General features: G+C 38.1%; 1 protein-coding gene across 1 annotated transcript in view; it reads right to left on the bottom strand.

Moving 5' to 3' along the window:
* The window catches only part of LOC137083099 (cingulin), a 40,013-nt gene that overhangs the window by 11,832 nt on the left and 7,069 nt on the right, over positions 1 to 21,112 (bottom strand). Inside the window, exons 2-5 of the mRNA XM_067448801.1 lie at positions 5,502 to 5,768; positions 2,567 to 3,224; positions 2,107 to 2,207; positions 1,959 to 2,028 (exon numbers count right to left, since the gene is read on the bottom strand). Coding sequence (XP_067304902.1) covers positions 1,959 to 2,028; positions 2,107 to 2,207; positions 2,567 to 3,224; positions 5,502 to 5,767 — 1,095 coding nt within the window. The 5' untranslated portion in view covers position 5,768. The remainder of the gene's footprint in view (positions 1 to 1,958; positions 2,029 to 2,106; positions 2,208 to 2,566; positions 3,225 to 5,501; positions 5,769 to 21,112) is intronic.

Below are 21,112 nucleotides of genomic sequence, written 5' to 3'. Positions count from 1 at the left end.
CTTTTAAAAAAAACTTCATAAAAAATAAGATTAACATCTTGCATTGGAATGTAAATTCATAAGCAGATTTGTATATAAAGATAACTAGACGGTCTATATCTAATAAGATCTCTGACAGGTCAGGATAATTCCCCAACAGTGCATGATAACTGTAAACTGACATCAAGTGTTTCCATTGTTTTGCCTGCTCCATGCATAGTCTGTCCGTGGCTAACAGGACTAAACAGGACGGTCATATCCATGAAACTGTTTTTCATGTAAACAAGGTATTAGCAGATTACGCTCCAATGAGCCCAAGACACTATAATCCAAGTCCACCCCTATGATAGTATCTAGACAACAGAGTAGTCATTAGTGGTTTGCAACCCCTGTTGAGACATAATAGGCTTAATCCTGTGTAAAGTTCACTATTCTAAGTAATTGTGCACTAGAAAACAAAACAGTCCTTTGCTTAAAAAAAATAAAAATAATAATTACTTAACAAGTGAAGTATTTGAGATTTCTACATTATAAAATATTTCCAAAAGCACAGCATTTAAGAAAGACTAATAAATAGTATACATAAATATGATGTTTATCACAGGTTATTAAACCATTGTTACACAGAATTAATAGTACTATTTTGTTTTAACAACAAACAAACAAAAAAACTAAAAAAAGTGTCAACATTCAGCACAGCACAGGTTTATAAGTTGTGTAACATGTTTTTACTTAAATAAACTTCCAGTTCTTTTTCGACTTGGTGTGCCAGTTTTAAAATTCTCATAATTATCGTGAGCTCAGAAACTCATCCATGATGTTAACTTGTTCCTGGCAGCAAAACCCAGACGCATCCATCAGGCGTCTAGGTCCTATCTCTATGTCAGGTAATTATACTGAGGCTAAATGGTCCATTGTTTGCCTCAGAGAGTAATTCTTGTGCCTTGCATTTCAAACATAAACTTATACAAGCATATAAATATAAGACTGACATGGATTTTGTATTGCAGACTTTTAAGTGCTTATTTATAATTTCTGATGGTATATAATTGGGATTTATACATTTACATTAGATTATACTGGCAGACTTTTGAGTACATTAGTACAAGCTAATTTTCTTTGTGTTTGTGTGTGTAGCTAATGGCGGAAGAAAACATTCCTTACTCCTCACATTCTAAAATGGGCTCAGCTGTTGTAAGTGAGGTGGGATCTGCTGCCAATTCATTACAGTTTGGCAAAAGATGCCAACACCTAAAAAGCAATCAAATTGAATGCCCATTTTAGCCATGTCTGTCTGAGTACTGAATACAATGCCAACTGAGCCTACCTCTACAGCCAGACTGGGTGTTTTATCACTTGAGTAAATCACCTCTCACTGCTGACACTTGTTTTCGATAGTTTTTTAAAAATTGCAGATTTATTAACAGCTGGGTCAAGTCAAAGTCAGCTGACTGTGGTTATCTTGGTTACACCCCGTGCAGCTATTTTCTAAGTAGATAATACAAGTATATATTTTATATACTTGAATTGTGAATGGTGGCAATTTTCAAAAATATCTGTCAAGATTATGTCTCAATAACAGCTCAAATTGCAAGTGTGGTTTTAGAGTAAACAAACAAACAATCTCTCAATAAAAAAAAAAAAGCCAATGACTTTTGCATAAATTATACATACACAGTCTCTGGTTTAATACTCTTGAACTGCCTTTAATGATATCAGTAATTCAACATCGAATCCTATAAAAAATATAGTTTGTTTTGTCAAAAACTGTGCTTCTGTTCACCTGAAATAGTTATAGAAATTGATGTTAAGCTTTGAGCTGAACTGGTTGTGTCATGCTGATGGTGGATGCACCCTAAATAGAAGTCATCCATTAGTTTTAAATGTAGGGTTTGTTAGGTGATCATTTGGCATGTATAATGTTCAGAGTGAACAAATAGCTTCACAAATGTTTAAAATGTGATTAGATTAAACTGTACCTTCATGCCTTGAATCTTATTACAGATGACTCGAACTCTGTGCTTAATGGAAGCATCTCCCTCTGTGCTCCTGAGTTATTAGGAGAAACAAAATGTTACTAATGACACTGTCTTTATATATTTCTTGCGCATCGGAACAATGGTTTACCCCTTGCGTAGAACATCATAGATTATTTGCTGTATCTGATCTTCGGTTGAGAACTCTGACCCTGAACTTTGACCCTGGTCCATCAACAGGTCAGGGGTTACCTAAATGGAGAAAAAAAAGTCAAATCAACAAACACAACATCACATAAAATATAAGCAAAAAAGTAAGTAACATGTCTTAAACAGTCTGAGTTGGTTAGTATTGATACATCTGAGTAGTAACACTTTCTGTTGTCAAGTTACATTAAGCTAAAGGACATTCAATGCCAGAGAGAACAGAGTATCAGGTTGATGAATTGCTTTACTGTAACCTATTCAAATTACACTGTTCCAAAACCCTGACAGCATTTTAAGGCATCAGAAGTGCACTTCCAAATGCAAAGGCTGTTCCAAAGTAGATAAAAAAGCTCCAGATAAAAAATAGGAGCATACTTTAAATAAGCCTCGATATATTCACTCACATGTGCATCAACTGGAGCAGATGAAGAGACTGCCATGACCTTGGCAGCAGAACCTGAGCCGCGTCCCAGGCTGCTGTAGGCAGAAGCAGGCGAGGAAGACGGTGGTGAAGAGTATGCGTTTGGAACGAGAGATGAAACGGATAATGGTGAGGTTGAGGCAGGTCTGTCGTCCTCTTTTAGGACTGGATAGCGCCCCCTGGTGGTGGTCCCAGTGTTATTCGTCTGTGCAGCAGAGCCCCCATCGAACCTGTCGACGAGCCTGTGGGCAGGATTCTGATGGTTGGAGTTTTGAGCTGACTGGCTGTCAGTGTGCTGGTTGTATGGAGATATTTCGACTGATTCGGATGACGTGTAATGACTGCTTCCACCTCTCCCTCTTCCCAAAGTGCCATTCAGCCCTGTCTGGTAGGAGCCGCCCCACTGAGTTCTCTCCATCCTTTCTCTGAGCCGCTCCCTCTCTGGGCCCATACCAACACCTCCATCCAGGTTGGCGTAGCTACCAGAGCGTCCGTCGCCAAGCGGCCGTCGGAGTTGATCTGTAAAGTCTTCATTGCTGTTTTCTCTCTCCAACAGGGAGCCGTGAGACTGAGCCCGGCGCAGAGGGGTGTTCTCTCCAGATGAGAAATACGGCCCCTGGATTACCCCATCGTCTCTCCTCCTAACACACAAACAGACAGAGCAATTTAAACTAGCTTAGAGCCAGATGAAATTCTTACTGACATTCTTAACAACACTGACATGGAAACATGAGAAATATTGTGCCGAACACCAATAAATCACCAACATTTACCATGGATTTACTGTAGTAACACTAACTGTTGTTGCAGAAATATGAGATAGTCATTATATTGTAGACATGAAATAAGTTAATGTAATATAATTTGAGTATTTTTGTTAAAAACTATACCAGTTTGTGTGCATCTGTAAATATTAAATGTGTTTAGGCTACCGTTTTTTTTTTTTTTACATATACAAATCCATATAATTTTAGTGGTGCAGTGTTTTTAAATGTGATTATTTACAATGATAGACTACTATGGAAGACCTATGGTTAATTTTAAAGTGCCCCTATTATGCTATTTTAAATTTTCCTCATTTTGTTTTGAAGGTCTCCAGCAACAGCTTTATATGCATCAAAGGTAAAAAAAACTGTTAAATTTTCTCATAATATACATTGCACATTAATACAATATTTAATTATTTGAGTCAAATGATCAATATATAAATCAGTCTCTCTAAATCTCTTCATTCCACAATCTACTCTACTTTGATTGGTCAGATGGCCCAATCTGCTGTGATTGGTCTACCGCTTACAGCACTTATTTCGGAAGCTAAAATCCCATTACCATAACTGAACTCCAGCTCCATCTGGAGGCTTCCTAAAGCTCAATGATAGTACACACTGTAAAGACAGTAACGATGACTATGATTTTACATCAATCCCAGCACAAAACCAAATTCGACGATGAAACATTAGAAGAACTAGTTATTCAACCTTCAATGTTTCTCAGTGATACTACTCAGTTTGAGGTACATTGTGAGAAGTTTCGACTGGAATTCCTCACCATCAGCATTAACACGTGTGTCCAACAACAAACCTGTGTGGTTTAATTGTGTAATTTATTGCGGTGCACATGCAGGAACTCACTGTATCAATAACAACACATGTTAACCAAACACTAACGTGAATGACTGATGTGAAATTAAAGTTCGCAAAAAAAAATTTTGCCTTTAAAAACCTTTATCTTTACTCAAAGTAGTAAGAATGACACAATCTGCATTAATAGACACAGTTTTAGGTAATAATGCAGCCCACAGCTGAACAGCACAAGTATTTCAGTTAGACGGTAATAACGCAAGATAGAAGGTTAGCCAGGAACCTACAAAATATGCAACACAATGAGCATGCAATAAGTGGACAGCCAGTTATCCGATGTTTCATCTTGACGTAACAACAAAACAGCTTGCAATTTGTTTAAAAAGGAACCTACAAAATAAATAAACCCGTCTCTTCCGTGATACCCTGAAATTTTGAATAATCCGATCTAATATGATTTCTGACCTGTAAGGTGGTCCGAATAATAATCTTACACGGTGTGTTAATAGGCCAGAGGAGAACTGGCACCCCGACTGAGTCTGGTTTCTTGCAAGGTTAGTTTTTCTCCATCATGCCCTGATGGAGTTTTGGTTCCTTGCCACTGTCGCCTTTGGCTTGGCTTGCTCAGTTGGGGACACTATAACTAGTAGAATAACTTTGATCATAATTTTACAGATAAAATTTATGAATTAGGTTTATGAATTTAATTAATTCTATAAACTATAATACTGATCTGCCAACATTGTCGCTATATGATAAATTAAAATAAGCTGATAACATCACCGTTTTCTGTAACGACTGTACAGCCAAATCTAATTTTGTTGCAATATTGTCCTGTTTAACACTGTGAAGCTGCTTTGACACAATCGTGATTGTAAAAGTGCTATATAAATAAAGTTGATTGATTGATTGATTGATTGATTGATTGATTGATTGATTGATTGATTGATTGAAAAAACAATTCATTTAATTGACTCAGAAATGACTTTTGAGAGAGAATAATTTCATATAAGGTGCACTTTCAGATTTAAAAATGTGCAGGACGTTTGCTTTCACTTAGAACTGTTACACGACATGAAAGGTGATTTTTTTTTTTTTTAAACATAATAGGGGCACTTTAAAGAGGATTCCTAACTCACTCAGCATACATATACATTCATATATAAATATAATCTCATGCTCATCCTCTAAATGCAACTATAAGGCATGATGTTAATATATTAATCTTTAAAATTAAGTTCATTTTATCAATAAAAAGATTTAAAAAGTGTTCACCAGGTGAAAGATATTGAAAAAGAAAATATGTTGCATTTAACAAAAAAATAATTTGGAGCATACCTAGGCAGGCTGCTGTAGGCAGGTGGTTGGGTTCTCAGCTGTACTCCATATGAATCTCCTTTCTCTCCCTCTTTCAGTACAACGTAGGGCTGCCCACCGATGCCCTGCACCCTCACTGCCACTCCATAGCGGGACTGCTGTTTTTTGGGTCCCTCTTTCCGAGGCTGCCCACTCACTCCCCCTCCAGTGTCTTGCAGGTCATTTATAAAGCGAATCTGTACGCCATAGTCCACGGGGGTCTTCTTACCTGAGGCAGGAGCAGACATCCTAGAGGTGAGATGAAAAAAATATGAAGAAAATGTCAAAATATATAAATACTCTCGAGTTCCAGAATTATTTTTCTACTCTCATTTTCTGCAAAGACATTTAAAAAATAATAATTAACAAACCATTCTTCTAACTCTTGAACCAAACCAAACAATTATGAATCACAACAGTACAACAAAATAAAAAAAACAGTATTTCTTTTTCCCCCCATTACAAACCTGCCTGTTTTTTCTCTCTCATACCGGCCCTGACTGAAGCAATAAGATGTCCCACAGATTATACTCCACTGCACAACCTGATGTGTAGTCTCTTTCCCCTCTACGGTCGGACACTCCTCTCCTCATTCCTAAAAAAAGCACTTCACTTCAACAAGGATGCCATGGTGAATTCCCTTTTCTTATTGGAGGATCTAGGTTCAGGATTGGGGGCAGTGTCCTACTTTCATAATGTGATCTTAAAACATTCTGCATTCAGGCCTAAAATGTATTTATATACAAATGTCTTTCCTACACTAAAATGCTTTTTAAACATTATCAATATTCTAATATAATCAGTCATAATCCGACAGATTTCTGGGTTTTATTAGATTTAGGATTGTGAAAAGTGGGCTTAACAATCCCGAATGAAGCCAAGTGGTTGGAGGGGGCTGAACAGGAACAGCCATTTCAGAGGCAGTGCAAGTTACATTTAACATTTTGACTATTGAAGACAAATTATTTTTAAAATAATGTGCACTTAAAAATCCTTCACAATAAGAGCAGGAACATGCATTAATAATAAAGTAAATGGGGTCGATTTCATATTGACTTTAACAACCTCGTAGACAATAGCCAATTGTCCGATCCACTTTTTTTACAGTTCTATTATCGGCTTCTGAATAATGCATAACAAATTATTTGTTGTCTGCAGCCTGTTTCATCCAATTGGCCTTTTACCGATAAAATCATGTGCATAATGACATCGTCCCTAGAAAAAAAAAAGTGGAGTATAATCGCAAAATCTCATCTCTTTCGCGTCCCAAATATAATCCAGAGAGCAATGAGATGATCGAAATTTACTACTTATTATTTTACCGAATATGCCTATACTAAAATTAGAATTTATGAAATTAGAATTATTAATCAGAAGATCACAGCAAAATTGAGACAGTTTGTCGCACAGGAATGCATGTACTGTAACTGCATTTGTGTGACGAAGCTACGGGTTTGTACATTGGGTAACTCATTTGTCTTGAATGCAAAATTTTAGGATAAAAAAAAAAAAAGAATGGCACAGTAAAATGTTCAGTCATAAAACAACAATCTTTAACGTAAGCATTGAACTTCAGTCAAGCCTGTCACAGATTGACGTGGCAGAGAGTGCATGTAGCTATTCAAATAATTAAAACCAAAAAAAGTTATATTCTGGTTTCAGAGTTCAATGACATCAAACCGATCAAAAACATTAAAATCGCTGGTCTTTTTTTTCCAGAGACAGATCCAGATGTAACCTTAACTTTTAATTTATGTAGCCTATATTTCACTTTTTGAAATGGTCTATAGAGCGGCACTCTTAAGGCTGATTTATACTTCTACGTCCGACCTACAGGCTACATGTCTATTTTCATTAATACTTCTGGGTCCTTGTCCGCATTGGCGTGCAGTTACACATGCAGAGGGTTCTGGCAGAACTATCACAGCATTTGCGGGCCGCGGAGAAATGACGCGCTGTAACATTTTTGGAGAGGTGCACGTCAGGGTACGTCGTAGGCTATGCGTGCAACACACAGCCTAGACGTAGCTACGGCATATACTCGACGCAGGAGTATAAATTGGGCTTTAATCCTAAAATTCGTTTGGAACTTCTGTATTCAACCCACTGCTTAAGATCAAAACTATTTTACATATTGTAAGCTTTGTAGCCTATTTATACAATTATTTAATTAGCTAATTGTCATGTTTGTGATTATAATTTGTCAAGTCGTAGAGGCCACATCCTGCCCATGAAATCTCATTTCATAATTGTATTTATTCAGATACAGACATAAAGTTGTCTCTTTTACCTTTCCTTTTGTCAGTATTGTAAACTCCAGCAGCATTCCTTTGTTTGACAGACACCACTTTGGGTTTTTTTGTTTTTTTGACGAGCTGCCGAGACTTTCAAAGGCTCTGGTATATTTTGTATCTATAACTTTATTCTAAACTTTATTACATATTATTATTAAATAATATTTAGAACAATAATTGATAAAGCAATATTCAGAAATGGGTGGCGCAATTATTTTTCTGATTAACTTTCATTAGATACAAATAATGATAAATTATGTTCTCAACAAAAAATTGTTTCCAAACTGCTTCTCACGACATTTTAAGTATCGACATAGAACTTTTTCACTAAATTAAAAAAGATAGAAAAAGATTGCTAAACGGAAAAGATTTGAAAAAAAAAAATTGCGATAATTCACATTTCCATCTAGTCTAGAAATCTAGACGCACCCTAGCAGTAAATCTAATTAGCATCTTCTAGCAATGCTCCATAGACTTGCGAGCTGGAAAAAACAAACTCTGGTCAGGCCAATCACATCCTGTATAGAGTTGGTGGGCAGGCTTAACACAATGACAACCGAGCGGTGATGGATCCGCATGCTTCTTGTAAACAAAGAAGTTGGCGAACTGCGGTCTTTCGAATCGGCTTTGGCTATGACTCTGGAAGACTTGGAGTTAAGCTTTTCTTTGAAAAAAGAACAAAAAAATGGCACTGAAATTATTCTTAAGAAGGGAAGATGTGTTCAGAGTTTTCCGATTGACAGAGCACATTGCTCTGGTTGGTTGTAGCACTATTCAATTGTGTGCAGAGGGAGCTTGAAAAACAACTGTTTATCCCGCCCCTCGGATTGAGCCCAGCCAATGGTGAGTTCCCAAACCAAACATCTTGATGTGGGTCTGGCTTGTCAGGCTAATTTCCATCAGCTATATCGGTAAACATTTTGATGCACTAAACCTTTTTACACAAAAAAAAATTAAAAAAATCCTTGGATGTAAACCTAGCTAATGATGGTCTGTCTTGAAATGTTTCTAGCCTACATTACTCTCTAAGGGAGAATTTGAATGGAACTTTTACAACCAGAACCCTACTGTTGTGCTCTGAGATACAGACAGACTGTCCAGTGAGGCAGGATTGAATTACACACTACTCAATGCTACCCGTTACCTCTGACTCCTGGCACAGAAGACCCAATGGCCTTCATTATTCATTAACCTGAACACACACACACACACACACACACACACACACACACACACACACACACACACACACACACACACACACACACACACACACACACACACACACACACACACACACACACACACACACACACACGTTTGTTTTTCCTGGTGTAGACGTTTCATTGAATTTCTATCCTAAACCACATACCTTCTTTAGATTTTTTATAAAGACATGCCATGTTACTATTTCTCATCAAAACTCAGGAAAGCTTCAGCATTACTCATGATGTAATGGAGAAGAAAACTGAAGGTGTGGCTAGTGGAACGAAAAAAATCTCAATAAGAAACATTAAAGCATGAAGGGTGTGACGGGGAACAAAGTGCATTCCCAGACAGTGGTACATCTTTACCGTTTCACTCTCATACTTCTTGTCTTGTTCAGTAACAGACTACATAATTGCGATAAACTAAATAGAGTGCAAACTACAAACAGTACGCTCATCTTATGTGTGTGCGCGCGCGCATGTGTGTGTGTGTGTGTGTGAGAGAGAGAAGAGAGAGAGAGATAAAGACTCCAGTGTGACAAAATGAATGATAAACCATAATCGGGGATGTCTGCTGCTACGACTGGATCATGGGAAAAGCAATATTGAGCAAATCATATTCACAATAAACCTACAGATTTTCCTTTTATTAAACTGAAACAAAGGTTTAGTACAAACAAACTAACAGTCAGCCTGAGATGAGTAAGAGTGTTAAGAAATACATTTACAGTGTAACATAATAAAGGAGCCTTCATGACTACTATTACAATGTGAATACAATGAATGGGCTCATTATGTGTTGTCATCACAAAGCTTTTTGAGATGGCTGACATGTCTATGCCAATGACTGAAATCAGACTGAAGAGAGCCGAGCTCCCATACGGGATACTCTTGTGCTGACAGACATACAGGTAGAGGGTTACACAGGAGGAGTGAGAAAGTGACAGAAGCACTTCACTGATCATTTTTCACCCTGCAGACTCATTCATCATCTATGTTTATTGTGGTCATGGTAGGATTTATGTACTTTTACATTGACAGTAATTAAATTCCGGCTCTCACACTTGGATAGGTGCAGCTTCAGTCCTAGACAACAGACTTTAGACACCATAAAAGAGCCATAAAGGACAGGCTTCTTTATAGATAGCAGGGGGGACATGTTATGTTCAATTATATGATAAACTTTATCCTGAGGGTCTAAACGAAAGTTGAAAACTATCTGTGTGGCAGCCAAATGTAATACGCCAATAAATCTTATTCTCATACTATGTTTTAAGTCATCCAGTCACACTCCAATCTACGCAAACACTGAAGGCAAAGACCAAAATCTTCTAAACCATTTGTCAAAGTAAAAGTCAAATTGCAAATGTCAAATCAAGAATACAACCATCTGACAGTCAACAAATAAATTGTGCTTTTTAAGCTTTGATTCACGCACACAAACAACAAACAGTATTTTTCAGACTTATTCAGCTAATAATTCAACTGTAAACACATTTAGATATTTTTGCAGTAACAGGTACTTTTATTCAATGAGAGCTTAAAAACATAAAATAAATAAATAAATAAATAAATCAGTCTTCTTCACCTATTAACCCTCTGAACCTGAAGAAGGCGCCCGTGCATTTTGCTGGAATATCTCTTATGACAGTGTAAAACAACTTAAAATACTCCATAATTTTTGGCCTCACAGACATGAACGATACGTCTTTGCAAAGCTTAAAGGGTTATTTAGGGAAATATATGTAAATTGATGTCATTAATGACCCTAATGTTGTTCCAAACCTATAAGACCTCCGTTCATCTTCGCAACACAGTTTAAGATATTTTATATTTAGTCCGAGAGTGTATCCACACTATACTGTCCATGTCCAGAAAGGGAATAAAAACATCATCAGAGTAGTCCATATGTGACATCAGTTAGTTAGTTAGAATCTCTTGACGCATCGAATACACATTTTGGCCCAAAAATAACAAAACTACGACTTTATTCAGCATTGTCTTCTCTTCCTGGTTTGTTTTCAAACCTCAAATAAAGATTCAAATGGTAATGAATCAGCGTATTGATTCATGATTCGGATCGCGTGTCAAACTGCCAAAATCACGTGACACTGGCGATCCGAATCATGAATCAATCCGCTGATTCTTTACCGTTTGAATCTTTATTTGAGGTTTAAAAACAAACCAGGAAGAGAAGACAATGCTGAATAAAGTCATAGTTTTGTATTTTTGGACCAAAATGTATTTTCGATGCGATTTTGATGCAATCTAAGATTCTAACTAACTGATGTCACATATGGACTACTTTGAAGATGTTCATTATCTTTCTGGACATGGCCAGTATAGTGTGCATACACTTGGATACGCTCTCGGACTAAATATAAAATATCTTAAACTGTCTTACAGGTGTGGAACAACATTAAGGTGAGTCATTAATGACACAAATTTCATTTTTGGGTGAACTAACCCTTTAAAGTGTCTACTTTTATGTACACTCAAAATAAAAACTAAATGCTGTGCTTTCACCAAGCCATTTGCATGTGCATACAGCTTTAAATGACCCCGCCCCTCTCTTCTGTGAGTCGGCATGAGGTGTTGCCCTTGACAACAGTAGAGGCAAAAGAATGGCTACACGAGTCTCTGAGGACATATGTCTGAGGACGCATCTGTGCAACTTTATCAATTTGAACCAGAGTCAGACCCGGGACAAGATGACAGCACGAACGAAATTCGACATTTAAGGCTAAACAGGACGTTTCTGAAAGGTTGGTTAATGTAATGTCACTTTGATCTATCTTTATGTAGGGCAGCGGTTCCCAAACTTTTCTACCTGCGCACCCCCTTCCATGTCCCGAATGGGTTCACGCACTCCCAATACCCACTTAAAAAACAACAACAACAGGACATTCTTGAAGCACTTGATAGAAAAAACTCTATGGTTCTAGTTTTACTGGACCTTACCGCTGCATTTGACACTGTGGATCATACAATTCTCATTTCTCGTCTTCAACATGTTGCTGGTCTGCAGAAAGTGGTGCTGAATTGGTTCACCTCATACCTCACTAATAGAACCTTTTCAGTAATGCTCAATGACTTTTCCTCCTCAGCTGCCCCTATGTCATCTGGAGTACCACAGGGTTCCATTCTCGGCCCTATTCTGTTTTCTCTCTACATTCTGCCACTTGGTCAACTCATCTCCAGACACAACGTTCATTTTCATTTCTATGCCGACGACCTCCAGATCTACCTTCCTGTGATACTGAGTAATCGGTCGGCACTGGATCCTCTCTATAATTGTCTTCAGGACATCAAACAGTGGCTTTCCCAGAATTTCCTTCATTTAAATGAAGAAAAGACTGAGTACATCCTGTTCAGCCCGGATTCATCTAGCAGTGCTTTTACCTTTGGACCTACGACACCTCAGTTTGCTCCGTCTGTACGTAACCTGGGCGTTATTTTGGACAAAAACATGCTGTATGATAAACAGATTGGTGCAGTAGTGAAGGCGAGTTTTTACCAGCTAAGACTTCTTAGTAAGGTCAAATATTTTTTGTCAAGAGCCGACCTTGAAAAAGCAATTCATGCCTTCATCAGCTGGAGGATCGACTACTGTAATGCCCTCTACACTGGACTTAATACATCTCTTATCAGTCGACTTCAACTGGTACAAAACGCAGCCGCACGTCTTCTCTCTAACACATCTAAACGGTCACACATCACCCCTGTCCTCCGCTCGCTTCACTGGCTCCCAGTGCAGTTTAGGGTGGAGTATAAAATCCTATTGTTTGTGTTTAAGGCCATCCATGGTTTGGCCCCAGTATACCTCACTGAACTAGTAAAAATATATCAGCCAGCCAGGACACTCCGTTCCTCTGATCAAATTTCTCTGGTTACCACAACATACAGGTATAAAAAGTTTGGAGGCCGATCATTTAGTGTTCTAGGACCTAAGTTGTGGAATGCACTCCCTGTGCACCTTCGAAACATCACGGTGCTGAGTATTTTCAAAGCACATCTGAAAACTCACTTTTTTAATCGAGCTTTTGACTTTTAGTCTTGTTCTTGTTTGTTTGTATTTGTCTTTATGTTGTTGTTTGATGTTTGTTCTGGAAAGCGCCTTGTGCACCTTTTGGCTGCTGTAAGGCGCTATATAAATAAATTATTGATTGATATTGATTGAACAACAACAACAACAAAGCTTTGTTTTATCACCATATAAAGACTCATGTTTAATCATGGGCAAATAACCAGAACACGAATGACAATAACAACATCAAAAAAGTTTCAATATAATGCAACAAAGCTATGCACAAGCTTCCACTTTAAAGGGGGGGTGAAACACTCAGTTTCAGTCAGTGTCATGTCAATCTTGAGTACCTATAGAGTAGCATTGCATCCTGCATATCTCCGAAAAGTCTTTATTTTTTTTATAATTATATAAGAAAGATGCGCTGTTCCGAGTCTTTCCGAAAAAAGCCGAGCGGGTGGGGGCGTGTCGTGTGAGCGGAGCTAAATAATGACGTGTGCACGCCGCTGCTTTTGTGTTGAGTCGAGTGCGTCGTAAAGCTGTGTCATCCCTAACAGCGGGAAAAAAACTTTATTCAAAATAAAAATATGGCTTTTAATCAGATACAGCCATACATCTATGATCCGGAATCAGACCCAGAGGCTGCAGTTGAACAGGAGCAGCAGCAAAAACGACTAGAGCAGGACGTCTCTATGTGGTACAAGTTATACACTAACTATATAATATGCTTAGCGGCTTGTGTTATTTACATATATACTTGAATTATATCGACGTATTTTTGTCTTTGAAGGTGTACATGTGGGAAGTGCAGTTGTGCACGTGTGTGTGTGTGTGTGTGTGTGTGTGTGTGTTTACGCGTGGTTTGTGTAGACAATTGTAACGTTAGTAAGCGGACTGGTTTTGCACGGCAGGCTAAGTTAGTGTTTACATAGAAAGACATGGAATAGTAGCACATTTAAATGAAGAAGCGCGCTTATTTAGTTCAACATATTTCCCCCCTCTTTGTGTATTGTTGTTTGGAGTGCTTTTAAAATACACAAACAAAGTTGCACATATAGTGGCCAGCTAAACAAATGTACACGCACTACACATCGCATGCTCCATTGATCAATTAACTATACGTGATCATGTTTGGTCTACTTGATGAGCATAGACATTTGAAGCACTCTTACTCACAGCCTGCGGTTCTAACGTTAGGACCTTTATCGTTGGGACTGCTCCATCCTTCAGCATTAGGCGATTGGAAAAGCCGGCGTCAAGCTGGGCCTTGTTTATGAAACAGTCGGCACCGAAATGCAGCGAACAGATATAAACATTCGCGCAACTCAGTTGCTGATCCGGAAAAGCAAATTACATCCACTGTTGCCTTAACGCGGGGGTTTTGGGGAATCTGTGCAGGACTGTCTTGGTCTGGCAACCAAAAACGCACTTTTGTTATGACATTGTTATGTGCACATCACCTGTGCAGCAGCCTACGAGCCAGCGCTTTAATGGGGGTAGCTTTCGCTGTTACTTTCGCTCTCTCCCTCTCTCTCTCTCTCTCTCTCTCTCTCACGCGCTTCCGGTAGAATTGTCCGTAAGGCCCATACAAAGAAATTCCGCCCCCATTAACGTCAAAGGGGACGCATGATCTAAAAAAACTTGCCGAAACTTATGACTAACCGGAAGTAGTATTTTTGAAAAAGAAATACTCCCATCAAACGTCCACCTTAACTTTTGAAACTTTGTCTATGTTTAGTATGGGATTCCAAGTCTTTAACAGTGTAAAAAGATCAGTATGCATGAAACAGCATTTCACCCCCCCTTTAAGGGGATGTGACAGACACAGGCTCAGTACAGAAAGCACGTTTATTTTCAGCTGCATAAAAGAAACATTGCAGCAACAGGCCGCTAGGCCTATTCAATGACTGTGGAGCTAGCATTATCATAACACAATGGTTATGGAAATTAGAACGACAGTACATTGAATTAAATTGCAATGAAGTTACAATCGATCCACAACATTAAAGAGAATAAGGTCCAATATAGATAAAATAAATAAACACGAGGATCAATCTGAAACTTTTCAAGTGCAACATCAAACAAAATGTTTCACTATTCTCTCTGTCTCTTTTGCCTCCAAATCCTCACTCTCTCTTGGTCCCTCTCCTCCTTCTTCACTAACTGTCCCACTTGACAGATTCCCTGATTTCAGCCAGTTAAGCATATAAGAGCCTACATTTGTAATGAATGCGAGATGGCACGCATAAAGATGTGACGTGTGGAAATTTTCACTCCGGTTAATCAATGTGTGACAACACCGGTAATACCAGTATCACCGACTGGGCTTTTAAATCACTAATTCTATCTAACCGAAAGGAACATATGCTGCTCTGGTAGTAATAACGGAGCGGAGCAAAGCGAGGACTTTCAGTGAATTCCTATGAAAGTTAAGCTTCCATATGCATGAACTGAAACTGCGCCAGTGCATGACACCGTGAATAACAGCTCATCAGTAAATGCCGCTCTGTGAGGCCTAGCAGATTTTAGTTTCAGTTTAGAATTAGTGCCGATTTGGAGGCGGATTGCTTAAACTGTGGGTTCATTAGCCTATTATTCTTAATGAAAAACACAACAACACACAATGACAAATGGCACTTTTACATTTCACTTTGAAACCAAATCTTCCGCGATCATCTTGTCTTTTTTTAATTGTATGGAAAATCCCATTAAAAAAAAAAAACAGACCGCCATTACATTTTTCCTCTTGCGCACCCCCTGGAGTAGGGATGCGCGGTATACCAGTACTGGAAAAATACCGGTATATATTTTATTTAAAACGGTACGATATCATGATTTGGCACATTTCGGTATATGCTGCTTTTCCGAAGTTCACCGCTAGATGGCAGCGCGCTACCCAAACTGACCCGAAACAACCGGCAAATGTGACAACAACATAGACGAACAAAATGGATAAAGCAGTTGAATCTCACTCAAGATGCCCAAAACTAATTAATAAAGAGAGGAGTAGAAGTGACATTTGTAATGACTTTGCTTATAAAACTGATGAAGAACCATCAAACCTAGCCAAGAAGCATCTGTCACTATCCTGACTTTAAGACTTCTGAAGAGATCGACAGGTCAGTGAATCATTCAAACCATCTCATTTAGACATTTATTTTCTTTTTACACTGATCAACGCACACACACAGCCTAACATAATATCGAATACCACAATCTCCAGCGTTCGTTTCAACCAATGACATTTAGATCTCATTATATTTGCACGCGTACTATTGCACTATTTACATTCACGTTAGACACAACCGACTGTGTTTATGTGAATACTCACTAAAGACAGACATTTGTACATAATTCTGTGTATTTGACTGTTTAAGGAAACTTAATGTGTAATGTGCGAGCATGACTAAGTGACAGGCGTGCGTGTGTGTGTATGTGTGTGTGTGTGTCGTATGAGCTCATATCTCCTGTAACTTATTACGAAATGCTATAAAATCTCTTGCGTGTTCAAATGATTTCCGTTCTCCATCCCGAGACGAGCGTGAAATGTTGAATCGGATTATGCAGATTGCTTTAGTGTAGTGCGATGTCTTTTGAAACCAGAAGCAATTTGCTAATTTTGAGAGATTTTTGCTTAAATTATTTCTCACAAGAAAGTTTTCAAATGATTGATTTGATGTGATAAGCTTTGCTGATTAATTTACTAATAAACATTTTCGGTAATTTCCCACTTTATAAACTCAAAACTTGCATAATTATTCTCATTCGCGTGCAATATACCCGCGCTAATATCGGACCTTGTGGTATCGATTTAATATCGGTACTTCGGTATTAGATTGTGGAAGCCAAAATTGTGGTATCGAGCCATCCCTACCCTGCAGCAGCTTGCGTACCCCTGGGGGTACATTGATGTTACACATAATGCCAATATTTTTTTTTTCTTTCTGTTAATGTCGGTTTGGCAGTGATGCGCAACGTTATCTATACATTGTAATAACTTTAACGACACAATTTTTTTTTTTTTACAGTAATAGACACCGTTATAAAATATATACATAATTAAGCTTAGTGTTACCATGCCAATATTTACTTTAAAACAAGCGTACACAGTTTGTAATAACACAATAACTATAACGTGTTGTTCATTATAAACGTGGGATTATGAATTATATTGAGAACGTCATACATGGAAAGCATGCCGTAATTTAACTTACCCTGTAAACTTTAGCCGCATTCATCGTGAAACGTTTCAAACTACACTCATTTCTTCTGGAGATGCAGCAGGAACACAAAGAGCTGGTAAGTTACAGATCGTTATTCAGGAGCAGCTTCTTAGCAAAACCTGCTTTTATACTGACCCTCGTTTATAAAGCAGTCTGGTGAGAAATGCTTTGAGGTCGAATGGCTCGATTTGAGACAGGGTAAAACAAACACTGCCAACACACATCTCCATTCTCTCAGCTTGTAAAAGTGCATGTACCATTATATGTCCCCTTTAAGATGACAATTTTAAAGGTAAAAAATTTCTTCTCACTTGTATTAGCGTTATTGATGCATAAACTTCACATTGTAGTCTACTAGTTGAACTATTGCCAGACTAAAATGTGTGAAATCAATAGAAATATGAAATATGTAGGCAACCATTCAATGCTACATAAAGATACATGTATGACATGGGGATATTTTATGCTCTATATTAAACGCAGCATGATATAAAAGTAGGGTTGCCAATTGTCCCGTATTAACAGGGACATCCCCTTTATTGGGCCTAAATGTCCTGTACATGATGGTTTTGTTTATTGACTGCTACGCTGATGTAACCATGCATGCACTGACTAAGGGGCCGTTCACATGTTGCGTCTTTTGCACCCTCATGTTCATTATTTTTAATGTAGCCAACGCTATCAGAGTTTAAAAAACAGAGTTTAAACAAATTAGTTTTCGTTCATCTTGCACTGTCCCTGTTTGTACTTTGGCACTGTATTTTTCACTGCTCTATATAGGTGTTGTTTTCATTTGTACATTAGGGCTGTCAAAATTGCTCAAAAATGATGTTCGAATATTCCCTCTAAAACAAACACGAATATTCGAACTATTCGAACATCTGGGCGCGTACTTTGTCAATGCATTACGTCAATAACAGGACAAATTAATACAAAGAAACATTAACTACTTGTATAGTTTGTCTATTTAAGTTTATACATATTTGACAACGCATTACTTACACAAAAACAAGTAGATTGTTATTATAAATTATATAATTATTATATATAAATTAACTAATGGCCAAGACCGCAGAGCGCAGACCTCTGTCTCTCTCCCTCACTGTGGATAACGATTTAAATGAACAAACTTTTGAGTGCTGATCAAGAGTTTTGTGCAAGCAATTTAAAGGGATCCCATGGTGTTGAGACTTGTATGGCTTAATATAACATAAATTATGTCTCTTACTGAATTATGTGGTAGAAAACCCATGAAAGATCTACGTTATTTAAAAAAATCGATTTTATATTTGGACCATGGGCGGCGCCATTTTGTTTGCGTTCTAGGTTGATGACGTAGAGTGGTTGAACTCCTCAATCAGCTGGCATTACCCGTAGCTATTTTTACCACAACGCAACTCGAAAATTGTTTCAGAGTTAAACAAAACAAATGAATTGCTTTGTAATTGTACTTAAAACACACTCAAACATACATGTGCACACAAACTCACCTACACAAGTCACAAACAGATCGGCGGGCGCGCACACACACACCTGACTGCTCTGTCTCAATCGCATGCATCATCACCAAAACATCCTGCCTCTCTTCCTCACGTTACTTTATCCCATCGTCCTACCTAGATATTTCCCTCTGCTGGTCACATTAGGCATTATAGTTAATCTACTATCAACAGTCTATCTAGGGAACAGGATGTGTTGAACAGGATATCAACACAGGGAATAGATTGAGGGTTATGTATGCGCGCGCAGTGCGTGCGTGTGTGTGTGTGTTCGCGCCGATCTGTTGGGGTGTGTGTGTGTGTTCGCGCCGATCTGTTGGGGTGTGTGTGTGTGTTCGCGCCGATCTGTTGGGGTGTGTGTGAGTCTGTGTGAGAGAGAGAGTTTGTGTGCACATGTATGTTTGTTTGAGTGCGTGAAGTCGGACAGCTGTTTGTAAATCGGCTTTACACTCGTTATTGCGGTGGAACGTGAGACTGAATGACTGCACTTGAACATGTCCACTATGGTGTCGGACAACACTACAAATGTCCGTCCCTTCAAATAATGCCCTATTTAAGGGTATAGGGTCGATTTCAGATTCAGCCCCTGTCGTGGAGACTAAGCAGCCCAACATCTCGATTGAGACAGAGCCTGTCGTGTGCGCGCCCGCCGATCTGTTTGTGACTTGTGTAGGTGAGTTTGTGTGCACATGTATGTTTGAGTGTGTTTTAAGTATAATTACAAAGGAATTCATTGGTTTTGTTTAACTCTGAAACAATTTTCGAGTTGCGTTGTGGTAAAAATAGCTACGGGTAACGCCAGCTGATTGAGGAGTTCAACCACTCTACGTCATCAACCTAGAACGCAAACAAAATGGCGCCGCCCATGGTCCAAATATAAAATCGATTTTTAAAATAACGTAGATCTTTCATGGGTTTTCTACTACATAATTCAGTAAGAGACATCATTTATGTTATATTAAGCCTTACAAGTCTCAACACCAGGGGATCCCTTTAAGGTTGCGAGACTCGCGACTCTTGTCCCAAATATAACAGGCTTCATTTAGTGATTGAAACAAATATTATTAATATTAATTGAAGTTTTACAGCATATTGAGCGCTCTGAGCGAGCTATGCTGTGCTAAACATGGAGCTTTTTCCTTAACATGGTAAATAATCACACCAGTGGAAGCAGTGCATTTATCTTTTATTCATGCAATATCTCTTCAGTCAGTACAGTAGCCGACATTTTAGTAATGTTTCTATTTAACGGTAAATAAAATGAGGCACGGTATGCTAACTGTATCTTACATCTTGCATATAACTATCTCGCGGCTCAACAATTTTACCTCCTACCGACCAAAATCCAACGTACTTCCAGACATGGCTTTTTAGATTATGGAGTTAAAATCTTGTTCTCTGCTGCGGTCGAGTTGGGCTCTGCACTTTCTGCCATCTTCCCTGCAAGACGCGTCAACTTTCAGCAGTGACAGTGCGACTCCTGTGACCTGTCCCTGAACCCTCAAGCGCGCACTCACTCGCAAAGCAGACAGCCACGCCTCTACTACCGCGGCGGGGGATTTTTTTCCCGCTTTTCTATTATTATTTTTTTATTTGAATATTAATTTTCACCTTCGAAATTCGTTTTTTAAAAACTATTCGAATATATATTCGAATTTAGAATATTCGTTGACAGCCCTAGTGTACATCCAAGTATACACTACCGTTCAAACGGTTTAGATTTTGTAATGTTTTCAAAAACTGCAGTTTTCTTCTGCTTAACAAGGCTGCATTTATTTGATCCAAAATACAGCAGAAACAGTACAATTGCAAAGTATTCTTACAAAACTTAAATTACTTGAATCTTTTGCACTTTAATCTGTTTGAAAACTTTACTTTTACAGTTCTTGAAAAAATTAAGAGTTAACTTAACACTTAACATTTCATTGATTTCTCATTGTTAAGGAAGTGGTCTCTTAATTTTTTCCAGAGCTGTATATATTTTTGGTGCATTGTATTATTGTATTTAAACATTCAGTTATTTTTGTTATTACAAAAATAGTTCTTAAAGCTGTTATGCTATGACAAAACTTTTTTGCTACTTATTTCAATATCGTAATAATATCGTATACTGTGATAAAAGCTTCAGCAATTAATCGCAACATGAAAAATTGATATCGGCACTATGCCTATTTGACATCAAAAATTACAGTGACAGTAAGAAAAGGCCTAAAAAAGGTAATTTTTAACTAACTTGTCAGCTAGTTTGGGTGAGTTCATTCAGTGTTGTTTTAGGATTATTTATATATTTTTTTATTTTTGTTCAGCTTTGTTCCAATTAACAAAAGCAATTTTTGATCGTT

Source organism: Pseudorasbora parva, chromosome 7 (genome assembly GCF_024679245.1).
Source record: "Pseudorasbora parva isolate DD20220531a chromosome 7, ASM2467924v1, whole genome shotgun sequence".
Classification (NCBI taxonomy): Eukaryota; Metazoa; Chordata; class Actinopteri; order Cypriniformes; family Gobionidae; genus Pseudorasbora; species Pseudorasbora parva.
The sequence above is the reverse complement of the archived record's forward strand: the minus strand, read 5'-3'. Positions and strand labels throughout refer to the sequence as shown.